The sequence below is a fragment of the Mytilus trossulus genome, chromosome 13 (assembly GCF_036588685.1).
Source record: "Mytilus trossulus isolate FHL-02 chromosome 13, PNRI_Mtr1.1.1.hap1, whole genome shotgun sequence".
NCBI classification, from domain to species: Eukaryota; Metazoa; Mollusca; class Bivalvia; order Mytilida; family Mytilidae; genus Mytilus; species Mytilus trossulus.
In genome coordinates this window covers 51,056,541-51,073,553 of record NC_086385.1, presented here as the reverse complement: position 1 = coordinate 51,073,553, position 17,013 = coordinate 51,056,541, and the positions used below count along the sequence as shown (strand labels likewise).

The window sequence follows — 17,013 nt, the reverse complement described above, 5'->3', positions numbered from 1 at the left end:
CACTCACCTTTTTCCGATGGAGGAAACGTGTTAAGAAGTTCCTCATCTCGTCCGACTTGAGTAATTATGGACGATGTGTCCATCTAGGAGCTCGGGAAGTTCTTTAAGCGACGACGTTTTTAATTTTTATGTGTTAACTTTGCAAATAAAGTTGTAAACTGTCCACCATGGAAGAACACAACAGGCATCATGGCTTCTTTTCTGCATATTATGAATATGTATGAGATAGATATAAGAAATAGGTCAACTGAAAACTAATGTTGATTTAGGTTAGCAATACATTCACATTGTCACATTCCGATGTTTGTTGCCTTTGGTTTTTCTTTTTACATTTAATTGAGATTAATTAGGGTAATATATTAAATTAAATAGTTTTCAAACATAAACATATGTAAAACTGTAATTTGGCGGGATTATTTTAATTAAATAAAAGTACAGGAACCGGGCCTTAGTGTGGACCTCGGTGTGGACACAGTAATATGTGGAACACTTTCGTTTATAATATTTCCGATTTGTAAATACGTGATCATGGACTTCTGCCGTTTTACTATCAGAAGGAGGCACTTGTAATCGTAAATTTAATGTTGTCATTTATAAAAAATGGCACTATAGACGTCATTTGTAAACAATTAAAAAAAAAATATATATATAGTCTATATATAACTTGTTAATTGAATAATATTGTCATGTCAAATGTTAATGACCTTTGGCGCCCATTTACAAAATACAAGTATTCGTAGTTCTGTCGCACTGTAGGTGTTATAAATCACATTAAGCATACGTACACAGAGGCGTTAGATTGGTACTTTTTCACATCCTGGTCGACTGTTTATAGTTACAAGAGGGGGCCCGGGATACCCTTTTTTATGGTAACCTGTTTCGACACTTTTAAAGGTGTTGTTTTAACTGTTATCTGAGATCAATTTAAGCTGTTAGCTGTTTTCAACCCACTTTGTTAATAAGGTTGCATCTCGGGTCTTAAGCCTCAAAGATTAATAGGGTTCCGAACACATAATCAACGATGATGGTGTAGTAGCTAATGTGTCTGGCCGAAGCTCCAAGTATCTCACAAAGCTTGGAGAAAGGGAGTTGGTGCATCTTGTTCTGCTGTCCCCTTGCAGGTGTGCAGTATAAATTATCTTCATTAAATGCAGATTTTGAGCTGGTTTGGAAATAAGGTTTTGCACGTAAATGAAGTGTTGTTGTACTAGTTGCAGACGAAATGAGTCAACAGAGTCACTCTGCGCTGTCTTTCATCAAGATAGTTTCATGCCGGCCCCGGTCGCCAACAGTTAGGTAGCTTAATCCGGAAGACTAAAAGTGAAACGAATAGAACTTACTAAAATAGCTAGCCTACACAAACTAAGTTACACATATCATAAATGAATTCGTCATCCATGCATTAAGTGTTATTTTTTTTTAAATCAGTATCATACCATAACACTTTTTTGTCTGACTAAATTATTCAAAGTTAGGTATCTATCTTGATCGCTTCTATCCTCTGAAACTTGAATTTACACAAGGTGTTTAACAACCTTGACTATCCACGAGGGTTTCTCACAGGTCGGTTCAAAACGAAATAATGAATACAACTAGAGACATATCTATAGTACTTGACAGTTAATTCAAAAGTCTGTTTTCTATTTTTTTGTAATCACAGGGGCCACTCGGGCATTACAAATTTGGAAACGCTCATCCATTCTCTCATACACCTTTTCTCTGAGTATGATTAAATGACATAAATGATAAAGAGAGATAACTCTATATTTATAATTGACACGGGATAGTTTCATCAGAGACATATAATACATTGTATTATATTCTCTGGTTTCATCAAATATAAATTGACACATTAGAGATCAAAATAATAATTTAAAAAAAACGTTTGTCTACGTGTATTACTACTCGTTGTGATTGGTTGGTTGTTGTGTGGTTTTTTTTATGGGGAAATTGTTTTTTGATATCTGTGATGGTACATTTAAGTTCATCTGCTTTGGTTAAATTGCAGATTGAGGACATTGGTGTAAAAAATGTAAACCGTTCTCTACTTGGTTCAAATTAAAAAAACTTTCAAAAGTCGTTCTCATATGACAAGTTAGGTATATGACAGTTCTTGTCCATTCGTTTTTTGTGCATTTTGTTATTTGAATTTGCTATGTGATTATGGACTTAATTTCCGAATTTTCTGATTTTCCTCTAAGTTCAGTATTTTTGTGATATTACTTTTTTCTCGTACAGATAATGTATCTAATTTTCCTTGCTCTAAAATGTGACACCGTGATATGTTTGTTTTTAAGGTAGTAAGCAGGCATAATAACGATTTATATACAGTTTTGTTATTTTGCCGGTATTAATTCAAATTGAGTACTAGTGTATTGATAACAAACATAGAAAGGAATGTAGAGACATGCACGCTTTATGGTGCAGTTTTTAGTCTTGCATGCACGAGCATCATGCTTGATAGACATGAACTTGACACTTTTTGGGTAGAGATTTAAGAATAATTTGAATGAGAGACTAAACGCCGTTGTCAAAAAATCTTTAAATCAACGCCAGACTATTCGGTCATTGGTGAGCCAAGGCTCCATGTTGAAGCCGTACTTCGACTTATTATGAGTCACCTTTTACAAACAAAAAGAAATACTAGTATGTAAACTGGACTTGCTTTAATACTATAACTGCCCTTGAATTGTTACTGGATAACATTTTTGTTCGCTATGGAGATTCCGTATATCGTCGGTATTTTGGTATTCTAATGAGAACTAACTATTCACCACTTATTACAAACCTGCTTCTGTATTGTTATGAATTACAATGTATGACTTAAATCAGCAAAGACCCATCGAAACAACATCTGATACAAATATATAATAACAGTTTTAGATATTTGAATAATATTTTGGCTCTCATCAATAATGACGACTTCAGTATGCACACTAAGGTGATTAATCCTACTGAAATGACTTTCAAGAAAGATAACACTAACAGTGAGCTAAGATGCTGATAGACTACTATAAATATATATATAGATCAGGAAACATACTTTTGTATGATGCTGCTACACTACTGTAAATAGATCAGAGTGACATACTTTTTATATGATGCTCCTACACTACTGCAAATCATGAGATCAGAGTGACATACGTTTTGTATGATGCTATTACACTCCAATAAATGGATCAGAGTGACTTACTTTTTATATGATGCTCCTACACTACTGTAAATAGATCAGAGTGACATATTTTTTGTATGATGCTGCTACACTACTGTAAATAGGTCAGAGTGACATATTTTTTATATGATGCTCCTACACTACTGCAAATAGATCAGAGTGACATACGTTTTGTATGATGCTATTACACTCCTATAAATGGATCAGAGTGACTTACTTTTTATATGATGCTCCTACACTACTGTAAATAGATCAGAGTGACATATGTTTTGTATGATGCTGCTACACTACTGTAAATAGGTCAGAGTGACATATTTTTTGTATGATGCTGCTACACTTCTGTAAATAGATCAGAGTGACAAACTTTTTATATCATAATGCTACCTTCTGAATAGATCAGAATGACATACTGTTTGTATGATGCTGACACAGTACTGTAAATAGATCAAAGTGACATACTTTTTGTATGATGCTGCTACACTACCGTAAATAGATCAGAGTGACATACTTTTTATATGATGCTGCTACACTTCTGTAAATAGATCAGAAGGACATACTTTTTGTATGAAGCTGTTATACTACTGTTAATAGATTGGAGTGACATACTTTTTGTATGAAGCTGTTATACTACTGTTAATAGATCAGAGTGACATACTTTTTGTATGATGCTGATACACTACTGTAAAAAGATCGGAGTGACATACTGTTTGTATGATGCTGATACACTACTGTAAAAAGATCGGAGTGACATACTTTTTGTATGATGCTGTTACATTCCTATAAATAGATCAGAGTGATGCCTAATATATGTGTATGATTTCAGATGTGTTCTATCCATTCTATTGTATTTACACAATTTGTTGATGGAAAGAAAAACACATACACAAAAGATAGACATGGATAGAAAAAGAGTAATCTATGAGGATTTTGCATTTATAATGTGTGGCCCTAGTATGGGGTTTGGAGGAGATGAGACCCTAGTATGGGATTTGAAGGAGGAACAGATAGTGATTTTTTTTATTTTTTTTTTTGTTTTGTTTTATATATAGATTAGACCGTTGTTTTTCCCATTTGAATGGTTTTAAACTAGTAATTTTGGGCATACCCTGAATCTTCTGTAGACAACTGACAATCCTAGTCAAAGAATACCCTGAACCTTCTGTAGACAATTGAAAATCCTAGTCAAAGAATACACTGAACCTTCTGTAGACAATTGAAAATCCTAGTCAAAGAATACCCTGAACCTTCTGTAGACAACTGACAATCCTAGTCAAAGAATACCCTGAACCTTCTGTAGACAACAGACAATCCTAGTCAAAGAATACCCTGAACCTTCTGTAGACAATTGAAAATCCTAGTCAAAGAATACCCTGAACCTTCTGTAGACAACTGACAATCCTAGTCAAAGAATACCCTGAATCTTCTGTAGACAACTGACAATCCTAGTCAAAGAATACCCTGAATCTTCTGTAGACAACTGACAATCCTAGTCAAAGAATACCCTGAACCTTCTGTAGACAACTGACAATCCTAGTCAAAGAATACCCTGAACCTTCTGTAGACAACTGACAATCCTAGTCAAAGAATACCCTGAACCTTCTGTAGACAACAGACAATCCTAGTCAAAGAATACCCTGAACCTTCTGTAGACAACAGACAATCCTAGTCAAAGAATACCCTGAACCTTCTGTAGGCAACTGACAATCTTAGTCAAAGAATACCCTGAACCATCTGTAGACAACTGACAATCCTAGTCAAAGAATACCCTGAACCTTCTGTAGACAATTGAAAATCCTAGTCAAAGAATACCCTGAACCTTCTGTAGACAACTGACAATCCTAGTCAAAGAATACTCTGAACCTTCTGTAGACAACTGACAATCCTAGTCAAAGAATACCCTGAACCTTCTGTAGACAACTGACAATCCTAGTCAAAGAATACCCTGAACCTTCTGTAGACAACTGACAATCCTAGTCAAAGAATACCCTGAACCTTCTGTAGACAACTGACAATCCTAGTCAAAGAATACCCTGAACTTTCTATAGACAACTGACAATCCTAGTCAAAGAATACCCTTAACTTTCTGTGGACAACTAAGAATCCTAGTCAAAGAATACCCTGAACCTTCTATAGACAACTGACAATCCTAGTCAAAGAATACCCTTAAATTTCTGTGGACAACTAAGAATCCTAGTCAAAGAATACCCTGAACCTTCTATAGACAACTGACAATCCTAGTCAAAGAATACCCTGAACCTTCTGTAGACAACTGACAATTCTAGTCAAAGAATACCCTAAACCTTCTGTAGACAACTGACAATCCTAGTCAAAGAATACCCTGAACTTTCTGTAGACAACTGACAATCCTAGTCAAAAAAATACCCTGAACCTTCTGTAGACAACTGACAATCCTAGTTGAAGAATACCCTGAACCTTCTGTAGACAACTGACAATCCTGATCAATTAAAACTTAAAGTCAAGTGCACCTGGCCCGAGCGGGATTCAAACATACAACATTGTGTATATACTCTGTACTGTATCTTATGCATTGCAAGTAGTGAATATAAACAAATATTGAATCTGAATCTACAACATCGGCGTTTAAGGAGATGCATCAGATACAAACGTTGGATGAAAGGGTGACAAGCCATGATACCTTGTTTCCAATAAGCTGCCTGCTATAAGGGTTTCTTTGCTGTGTAATATTTCCCAGGAGTCAATATTTTGTGTTGACACGAATATCAATAATGAGGTCACTTTTATAAATTTCCTGTTAAGAAAACTTTCTAATGTCAGGCATAGATTATCTTAGTCGTATTTGGCACATCTTTTTGGAATTTTGAATCCTCAATGCTCTTCAACTTTGTACTTGTTTGGCTTTATAAATATTTTGATATGAGCATCACTGGTGAGTCTTATGTTGACGAAACGCGCTTCTGGTGTACTAAATTATAATCCTGGTACCTCTGATAGCTATTTACATTGAGACCTTGACCATTTTTGAAAATGCATATGAATTATATCAAAACTTTGGATAAGAATAATAATTAAAAGATAAATTTCTGTTTTTTATTGTAATCAAAATAGACAGAAACAAAGAAAATTATGCCAAAAAAAAGATGCATATTATAAGAAATATAAGTAATCACATAAATAAATGAAGCAATTTGACTGGTTTTCTTTTTCCTTATACAAAATACAAAGGAACCAGTTCTTGATCTAAAATGTATGAGAGCAATATAATAAAATAACATGTCTAAAGAAACAAGATGGCTAGCCATTTCATGTCTTCTAAGAATAAAATGGAAATATAAAAGAAATAATGTAACATTTATTCTATAGTTAAGATGAAGCAAGCTATATTTGTTGATATCCTAACAATTTATATTAAAATTTAAAAGCTTTATATAATACTTAATCTAATTAATAATGCTATGAAAATAATTTCATCATTTGAAAGAATTTTTTTTTATTAATACATTGTATTGAACAAGAAAAAGTTAATTTTGAACACAAATTGAATTCTAGACTAATTAAATTTGCAATAAATGAAAGTTTTGTGACTGTCCAGTTAAAACAGACTGAGCCATTTCCAATTAAAAAAAATCACCCCATCTTAAGAGAGGTAAAAATTAACAATAAAATGCCCTGATCAAATAGTAACCTGATAATGAGGTTTCAATGGTATTTTTAAACACCTTGTATATAGGGAATAACAGTCTGATATAAATGTTTCCATCATATAATATTAATCTTTAACAATTCAAAATAAATTTAATAAAATATATTGATAACTCATTTATTATTTTTTAACAAATGTCCATGTGACAAATGCTGAGCACTAACAGAATCATTTTGAAGTCTCTAGTACAAGACTTTTGTCGCAGGCTAGATAAAATAGTACCTCCTTTCCAAGGTAGCTCACATTTTCCCCCTATAGAGATATTGATAATTTTTGTTCTCATAGAAAATGGAAATTTATAATTAAATCTAACAAACATTTCTTAAAATTCCTTAAAAAGTATACAAAAATATAAATAAACTAGTAGCAAAAAATACAACTGAAGTGATATCACAAAGGTAAAAGCTTATGCATTCACTTTCTGTAAATTCAGGATTTTTTTACAATGTTTTCATTATTGCAAAAAATTGCAACAGAATATTTTTAAATAGGTTTTTCAAATATCAAAAATAGTATCTTAAGTGAGCATTTTTTGTATGCACCACTCCTTACATTGCAATAATACATCTCACATTTTGGTCAGTTTCTCAAAATTCGCAATAATAAAAACACACAAAACATTCTACATTTACAGTATTCAATCATTTGAGACATTTTATACAGACACCAAGAGAGTTGAGAATCACAAACCTAGCAACCTTTCATTCATATGTTTATCAATAATTATACAGTGGAATCCTATTTTTATTTGTTGGGGAAGCTATTTTTTCCCCTAATGGATCCATACAAAGCAAGATTTTTTTCAAATGTTCCAGGTGAAACTTCTTAAACAAATTATTAAATCAAAACAAACAGACAAATTTTACCCTGTTATATTCCAAGGACAGATAACCTATACTTTCATATTTTCCAAGGGCAGATAACATATTGTTGATAATGCCAAATACAGTAAGCTTATAATCAGTTTTAGCCATATTTTATTGTGATGGATGATACATGCAAATAAGATAATGTCAACAATATGTTTTGACCAATAAATATTTTGATCTGTCAAAGAGTTATAAAAGTATGCTTTACAACTTTATATGTGTATCATAATATTTATGTTTAAGATGGTACCTAACACTACAGGGAGATAACTCTGTAAAGTCAGCTAAATGGTGTTGTAAAAGGAATATTTAGCTTCTCAATGATCAAAATTGGTTTTTGTCAAAGTGCTATATAACCAGTGTAATTTTTCTGACAAAACGGTTGGTTCAAAATTTTCAAAATTTTTATATTTTTGTTTATTTACTTTGACAAAATTTTATGAAAATTAAACAAGCCAAATTAATTTTAGTAAAGTGTTGGGTACCACCTTAAATTACCAAGAACACAGTGAAGAAAGGTAAAACACAGTGAAATAAATACAGAACACAGTGAAAAACATGGGGAACACAATGAAAACACTTTTAGCAGATCATCTAATCAAAGTCACAACCAGTTTCTATTTTTTTTTATAGAACATGTTAGCAATATCACTTCAGCACAGGTAGATAATGTTCCCTGAATGTCCCTTAATATTGATATTGGGTCTGGAATGAGACACCCACCTAAGCTGTAGTATATCTATATATAAGTACATCATAAAAGATCCAATGCCAAGTAAGTACTATAAATATTGGAAAGTTAAAAGGTAAATAAGTAGTATAAATATTAATAACTTATAGGGTATGTCTTACTGTGGATTCATTATTATTCGTTGGATACCAATTTTCGTGGATTTTGTGGGCACAGTCAAACCACGAAATTAAATATTCAACGAATGATAATTTTTTCAATAGGTTTGTATGCAGACTTCAGCAAAACCACGAAATTAAATATCCACGAATATGCAAGTTTTTCTTAATCCATGAAAATTTGTACCCACGAAAATAAATGAATCCACAGTATTCCATAAAGCAAACACGTCAAAGATATAACAGCAGAGCCATACATTTAAATATTTAATGAGGGCCCAATATAATTCATAAAATACTAAATGTTGTAAGCAAAAGCAAACCAAATTCAAAATACATAACAATATTACCAAAATTTGTATGTAAGGAAAAGATAACAAAAGGAAAAAAAACAGTACCCTTAAAAAATACTATATCAATATAAACTATAATCTTCTAAAAAAATACATTATAACAGCATTTATAGTACCAACATTAAAAATACCTATCGTAATTCTTATTATGAAATGTATAAAATTCCATGAAAAGTGTCTCAACCTTGTGAAGCAAAACTAGAATTCATTCAATTCAAACAATCAACAACATGTGGTTTCTAAATAATTATAATGATATGGCTGTCTTGAATTGAACATTTTTAAAATTATCTCCCTTTTAGAAGTTATTTCCCATTAAAGAATAGCATGAACAACTTATACACATAGAAAAATATTTTAATTTCCAATAAAAAATTAACAATTTAAAAAGTTGGCAAAATTGTGGATCTTGCAGTCACTAAAACTACAGAAAAAATGTTTCTAAATCATGAAATGAAAATATTTTATTTTGGCTCTGACACATATAATCATTGAAGGGAAAGTAATTTGTTGACAATTGTGAAACAAATTAACATAGAAGATATAAAAAAACTGTGAATCAAACTGTTTACAGTGAAATCCTTAGTACAATGTTCTGTTACAAAGTATAATGCTCAAGTGTGTATAAAAAATCAATAGAAAAATAAAATTTATTTTGATCCGAGTAGCACTACTGATATTTGTCATGGTGGGACTACAGTGACATTACAGTCCTTCCCAGTCTATAAATAGATCAGTCCTCCCCAGTCTATAAATAGATCATTAAGACAGGTGGTATTGGTGGTAGGCAGCACTCCATATCTCACCGGAGTGCTTCAGACTCCTGAAAAGGAAAATTAAATATTTCATACACATGAAAGAAATTAAGATGGTTAGATATGTAAATATATGGAAAATAAAATGCTGAGAGAAGTTTGCTGTCAGTAACTGTGACTACTCTTATATCTGTATATAGTGTCTTTTGGTTGTTTGGATGTACTAGTACCCGTCCATGTCCACTCTGTGTTTTTATCAGATGTAGTTCTATTTGTATCCATCTGATGAGTTAAGCCTTTTTCAACTGATCTTTATAATTGGTTCTCATGTTGTACTTTTACACCACTATCCCAGGTTAGCGGAAGGGTTTGGACTCCTGTATTTCAGTGGTTGTTAATTATTTGTTGCTGTGTTACACATTTGTTTTTCGTTAATTTTTTTGGTACATTTATTAGGCCATTAGTGTTCTCGTTTGAACTATTTAAAATTTTCATTTCAGGGCCTATTATGGATGGTTACCTTCAAAAGAACGTCGCTGGTGTAATATGGTTAGATATTGGAACCGATTGATGGATATGGACAATAGTAGACTTTGTAAAAGGGTCTTCCTATGGGACTACGAATTATCTACGGACAATTGGTCATCAAGTGTAAGAACAATAATGTCTTTAGTTGGTATGGATGAAAACTTTCAACAAATGCTAAAATGTGATGTTAATAGCGTCAGAAACAAACTTATGGATATATATGCAACAAAATGGCATACAAACTTATCTAACTTTCCGAAACTTCGTACATATAGAACTTTTAAATTGACATATTCAACAGAAACATATGTTAAACAAAACTTAAAACGTAGAGAAAGATCGGTACTGGCCCAGTTTAGATGTGGCATTCTTCCGCTAAGATTAGAAACAGGACGTTTTGTTGGTAAGGCAGAATGCCAAAGGATATGTAGAATGTGCGACTCTGGACATATTGAAAATGAACTACACTTTCTGATTGAATGCCAATTTTACAATGGACTACATAATCAATTATTCTCTGGACTTGGTGAAACCGTATTAAATTTGAATAACAGTGAAAAGTTAAATTTATTATTGTCAGAATATCCTCGAAAAACAGCTCGATACTTAGAACATTCATTTACAAAACGCAGACAACACTTATATTTAAATAATTAACATGTATATAAAATTCCTGATGACAATCTGAATTAATAATATAGTATCTATTTGAAGTGACTTATAGGTCCATTGGGCCGGGTGTAATTTAATTGAAATATTTCAATATTGTACATAATTTGTTATACACAATGTCACTATAATAAACATATTTGTATTGTATTGTATTGTATAGCTGATTATGTGGTATGGGCTTTACTCATTGTTGAAGGCCGTTCAGTGACCTGTCCTCTTGTGAAGAGATGTGATTGGCAATTATACCACATCTTTTTACATTTAAAACTCTGGGAAATAGCTGTTAAAAGACCAATGCAGATCTACAATTATCTATAAAGTATTCATCTAAAGGTCATTTATATTTTTTAGGTTTTTGTTTATTTTTTTAATTTAAAATCAGCTAAAATAGTCCCTGTTGAAAATTTACATATATACAGTAGAGTTTTTTTACCACATACTGTTGATGTCCAAACTCTTGCAATATTTCTGTATGTATATATATTGTGTATCGAGAATATCATTTGTCTTTTTCAATATTGCATCCGTATCGACCTGAGACACCAATATAATCCCAAGAGCTCTGCTCGAGGGTTTATATTGGTTGAGGGTTAATATGGTGTGTGATATTGAAAAGCCATATCATATACACTTTTATACCTACAGTAGATGTTTTTTATGTGACATGACATCATACAGATAAGGAGGTTTGAAATTACGTCATACAGATTATAGGTTTGACATGACGTCATACAGATTTGGAATTTGATAAAGCCTTTGCAACAGTGACTGCAATCGATGACATGAGGTCATAGAGATTAAAGGTGTGATAAAGCTTTTGCAATAAAATTAACGGTACCAATTTTCTTGCATCAGATGCGCATTTCGACAATACATGTCTCTTCAGTGATGCTCGTGGCCAAAATATGTGAAATTTGCAACCATGCTGATATCGATATCATCACGGGTGGCTGATACAGCACGCTTGCCATTGATTGTATTACACATACAATTTATCTGTATTTACTACAAAGTATATATAGATATAACTTACTTGATAATATCAGCAAAAGACTGATAGAGAGATTTAACTTCATGAGGTATACCATGCTTCTTACATAGGGACTGAACTAGTGGTTGGATCTTGTACAGATTGTGTCTTGGCATGGTTGGGAACAAACTGAAAGAAAAAAATCACATATCAATGTACAGATTGTGTCTTGGCATGGTCGGGAACAAACTGAAAGAAAAAAATCACATATCAATGTACAGATTGTGTCTTGGCATGGTTGGGAACAAACTGAAAGAAAAAAATCACATATCAATGTACAGATTGTGTCTTGGCATGGTCGGGAACAAACTGAAAGAAAATAATCACATATCAATGTACAGATTGTGTCTTGGCATGGTCGGGAACAAACTGAAAGAAAACAAGAGGCTCTCAAGAGCCTGAATCGCTCACCTTAATTTTTTGGTTAAATCTCTCATCAATGATTATTTTGGCTTTTCTATTTATTTAAATGTTCTTTGAATCCTCCTATTTTCTTCAAAAAAAAAATAATCATTTTCTCCTCTGTTCTATTTTAGCCATAGGAGCTATGTTTCTTGACATACAAGGAAATGAAATATAAAATTTATACTAGATACTCTGAAACTCATTTAGCCTAAATTTGGCTGAAATTGATACAGCAGTTTCAAAGGAGAAGATTTTTTAAAGTAAGTCAACATGATGAACAAATTGTGAAAAAAAGTCTTTAAAGGGCAATAACTCCTTAAGGGGTCAATTGACAATTTTGGTCAAATTGACTCATTTGTAGATCTTACTTTGCTGATCATTTTTGCTGTTTACAGTTTATCTTTATCTATAATAATATTCAAGATAATGACCAAAAATTGCAAAATTTCCTTAAAATTACCAATTAAGTGGCAGCAACCCAACAATTGGTTGCTTGATTCATCTGAAAATTTCAGGGCTGATAGATATTGACCTAATGAACATTTTTACCCCATGTCAGATTTGCTCTAAATGCTTTCGTTTTTGAGATATAAGCCAAAAACTGCATTTGACCCCTATGTTCTATTTTAAGTAACGGCGGCCATGTTTTTTGACAGATCAAAAATCGAAGCGCACATTTTGTGCAGGATAATCTAAGGAACAATCATGCTAAGTTTTAACCAAATCCATTCAGTAGTTTCAGAGGAGAAGATTTTTCAAAGTTAGCAAATATGATGAACAAATTGTGAAAAATTGTCATTAAAGGACAATAACCCCTTAAGGGGTCAATTGACAATTTTGGTCATATTAACTTATTTGTAGATCTTACTTTGCTGATCATTTTTGCTGTTTACAGTTTATCTTTATCTATAATAATATTCAAGATAATGACCAAAAACTGCAAAATTTCCTTAAAATTTCCAATTAAGTGGCAGCAACCCAACAAAAGTTTGTTTGATTCATCTGAAAATTTCAGGGCTGATAGATCTTGACCTAATGAACATTTTTACCCCATGTCAGATTTGCTCTAAATGCTTTCGTTTTTGAGATATAAGCCAAAAACTGCATTTGACCCCTATGTTCTATTTTAAGTAACGGCGGCCATGTTTTTTGACGGATCAAAAATCGAAGCGCACATTTTGTGCAGGATATACTAAGGAACAATCATGCTAAGTTTCATTCAAATCCATTCAGTCGTTTCAGAGGAGAAGATGTTTGAACCAGATGCTCCGCAGGGCGTAGCTTTATACGACCGCAGAGGTTGAACCCTGAACGGTTGGGACAAGTATGGACACAACATTCAAGCTGGATTCAGCTCTAAATTTGGATTGTGATTAAATAGTTGACACAGCATAGGTTTCTGACACAGAATGAATGTGTTCTAATGAACTTAAAATTTTTGTTTTCTCTTAGAGCAATTCACTATGCTGTTGAATATTAATCCTCTCAAAAAAATGTTTGAAGAAATTTTCATTTTATTTATGAAATTTCATTTCAAATGAGAAAATTGAACCCAATTTTTTAATCACATCCCCCTTTCCCTTATTCCAAATTAATCTCAATTAAATTTCTAATGGAGTTTGCAACAATAACTACTCATTTAAATACATCATAAGATATTAAGATGTAAAAAAACTGCTTGTTATCACTGAATGGTAAAGATTATTTTAATTTATCAGTTGGTAGTAAAAAGTGAATATACATTGTATATAACAAAGATTTGAGTTGATTCTGGACAAAGAAAGATAACTCCAATTAAAAAAAAATATTGCTATTTCACAATATTGTGCAATTAGATATTTCTTGCTTACTATTCTGGACAAAGAAAGATAACTCTAATTAAAAAAAATATTGCTATTTCACAATATTGTGCAATTAGATATTTCTTGCCATTGTGCAATACTGTGCAATTGAAAAGACTTGCTATTGCACAATACTTAATATAATATTTTAGATCCTGATTTGGACCAACTTGAAAACTGGGCCCATAATCAAAAATCTAAGTACATGTTTGGATTCAGCATATCAAAGAACCCCAAGATTTCAATTTTTGTTAAAATCAAACTAAGTTTAATTTTGGACCCTTTGGACTTTAATGTAGACCAATTTGAAAACAGGACCAAAAATGAAGAATCTACATACACAGTTAGATTTGGCATATCAAAGAACCCCATTTATTCAATTTTTAATGAAATCAAACAAAGTTTAATTTTGGACCCTGATTTGGACCAACTTAAAAACTGGGCCAATAATCAAGAATCTAAATACATTTTTAGATTCAGCATATCAAAGAACCCAACCGATTAATTTTTTGACAAAATCAAACTAAGTTTAATGTTGGACCCTTTGGACCTTAATGTAGACCAATTTGAAAATGGGACCAAAAATTAAGAATCTACATACACAGTTAGATCCCGCATATCAAAGAACCCCAATTATTCAATTCTTGATGAAATCAAACAAAGTTTAATTTTGGACCCTTAGGGCCCCTTTTTCCTAAACTGTTAGGACCAAAACTCCCAAAATCAATACCAACCTTCCTTTTATGGTCATAAACCTTGTGTTTAAATTTCATAGATTTCTATATACTTATACTAAAGTTATGGTGCGAAAACAAAGAAAAATGCTTATTTGGGTCCCTTTTTGGCCCCTAATTCCTAAACTGTTGGGACCTAAACTCCCAAAATCAATACCAACCTTCCTTTTGTGGTCATAAACATTGTGTTTAAATTTCATTGATTTCTATTAACTTAAACTAAAGTTATTGTGCGAAAACCAAGAATAATGCTTATTTGGGCCCTTTTTTGGCCCCTAATTCCTAAACTGTTGAAACCAAAACTCCCAAAAATCAATCCCAACCTTTCTTTTGTGGTCATAAACCTTGTGTCAAAATTTCATAGATTTCTATTAACTTAAACTAAAGTTATAGCACGAAAACCAAGAAAATGCTTATTTGGGCCCTTTTTGGCCCCTTATTCCTAAAATGTTGGGACCAAAACTCCCAAAATCAATACCAACCTTCCTTTTGTGGTCATAAACCTTGTGTTAAAATTTCATAGATTTCTTTTCACTTTTACTAAAGTTAGAGTGCGAAAATTAAAAGTATTTGGACGACGACGACGCAGACGACGACGCCAACGTGATAGCAATATACGACGAAAATTTTTTCAAAATTTGCGGTCGTATAAAATTTGTTAATGACGACAGACTACGACGACGACGACGGACGCCAAGTGATGAGAAAAGCTCACATGGCCTTTTAGGCCAAGTGAGCTAAAAATCACATATCAATGTACAGATTGTGTCTTGGCATGGTCGGGAACAAACTGAAAGAAAATAATCACATATCAATAGTCTATAAACTTCATTTTCTTGAGGGATATAAGTCCTTTTTTTTTAAAGAGGTCAGGTCTTTTAAAAACTACAAAATAATAAAATTGAGAAAGGAAATGGGGAATGTGTCAAAGCGATAACAACCCGACCATAGAGCAGACAACAGACGAAGGCCACTAATGGGTCGTCAATGTAGCAAGAATTCCCACACCTGTAGGTATCCTTCAGCTGGCCCTTAAACAAATATGTATACTAGTACAGTGATAATGGACGTCATACTAAACTCTTCTTTTACCATGCTTGTTTTGTAGAAATAGGTTGATTTGGTTGATATCAGGTGGCTTACCCTTAAGTTGCAAATATTACATGCATTAAGGAAATTGCACAGATTTCTCACATATTTTTAACTTAGCTGCTGTATCTACATGTATATAAGAAAAGATCCTAGCTTAACCTGTTTAAGGTGGTAGACCTAGGTTAAGGGAAATTACTCTTAAAATCATCAGTACGTTTGTGTCAGCCATTTTCATTAATATGTTCTAAGCTTCTAGGATACATAGATTATTTTCAATCTGTTCCAGGAAAATGCTTAAAATACATTAATAAAACTTGACTATTACAAACACATCACTGAATTAAAGAGTTATCTCCCTGGACCAAGGTCTACCCCCTTAAGACAATTTATTTCCCCACAATTACCTAGAAAACTTAATCATGCTTGAAAACTAGCTGAATCACATATATTATAATCTTGAATTTGACAAGAAAAGATCAATTATTCTCTCTGACAATAAGACAGAAGGAAGCAAGCCAAAGAATGACTGGATTTTTTGAGTTTTTCTCTTTTATAATACTTGAATATGAACACATCTTTAAAAGTAATGAACCAATGACTTACTGGTGCTCTATCTGGAAGTTTAGATGTCCAGTAAACCAGTCATTGAAGAAAGATTTCTCCACATCACAAGTGGCTGCCATCTGTAACTTCAGCCATGGTTTCTGGTCGTCATGGTCAATATTCATAGGGATATGGTTAGACTGAGCAACCCACACAAACCAAGTGGATTCAATTATCCTGAAATTATAAATAATGGTCTCCATGGTCAATATTCAAAGGAATATGGTCAACTGAGCAACCCACACAAACCAGGTGGATTCAATTATCCTGAAAATATAAACAATGGTCGCCATGGTCAATATTCATAGGGATATGGTAAAATTGAGCATGAAATGATAAATATTGACAATGTTTTAAAGGGGCACTAGCTGTCAAATTCATTGTAACCGATTTGACTCAAATTCTCATATTTGGTTTATAACAATGTA

At 32.5% G+C, this 17,013-nt stretch overlaps 2 protein-coding genes across 5 annotated transcripts in view; both read right to left on the bottom strand.

Moving 5' to 3' along the window:
• Positions 1 to 278, bottom strand: part of LOC134693946 (CTD small phosphatase-like protein) — a 43,939-nt gene extending 43,661 nt beyond the window's left edge. The window contains exon 1 of the mRNA XM_063554908.1: positions 8 to 278. Coding sequence (XP_063410978.1) covers positions 8 to 83 — 76 coding nt within the window. The 5' untranslated portion in view covers positions 84 to 278. The remainder of the gene's footprint in view (positions 1 to 7) is intronic.
• A 5,949-nt stretch (positions 279 to 6,227) lies between these two features.
• Positions 6,228 to 17,013, bottom strand: part of LOC134694951 (fatty acid desaturase 2-like) — a 38,459-nt gene continuing 27,673 nt past the window's right edge. For all 4 annotated transcript variants that reach the window (XM_063556071.1, XM_063556070.1, XM_063556068.1 and 1 more), the window contains exons 11-13: positions 16,586 to 16,762; positions 11,914 to 12,039; positions 6,228 to 9,748 (exon numbers count right to left, since the gene is read on the bottom strand). In XM_063556071.1, the coding sequence (XP_063412141.1) occupies positions 9,688 to 9,748; positions 11,914 to 12,039; positions 16,586 to 16,762 (364 nt within the window). In that variant the 3' untranslated portion in view covers positions 6,228 to 9,687. The remainder of the gene's footprint in view (positions 9,749 to 11,913; positions 12,040 to 16,585; positions 16,763 to 17,013) is intronic.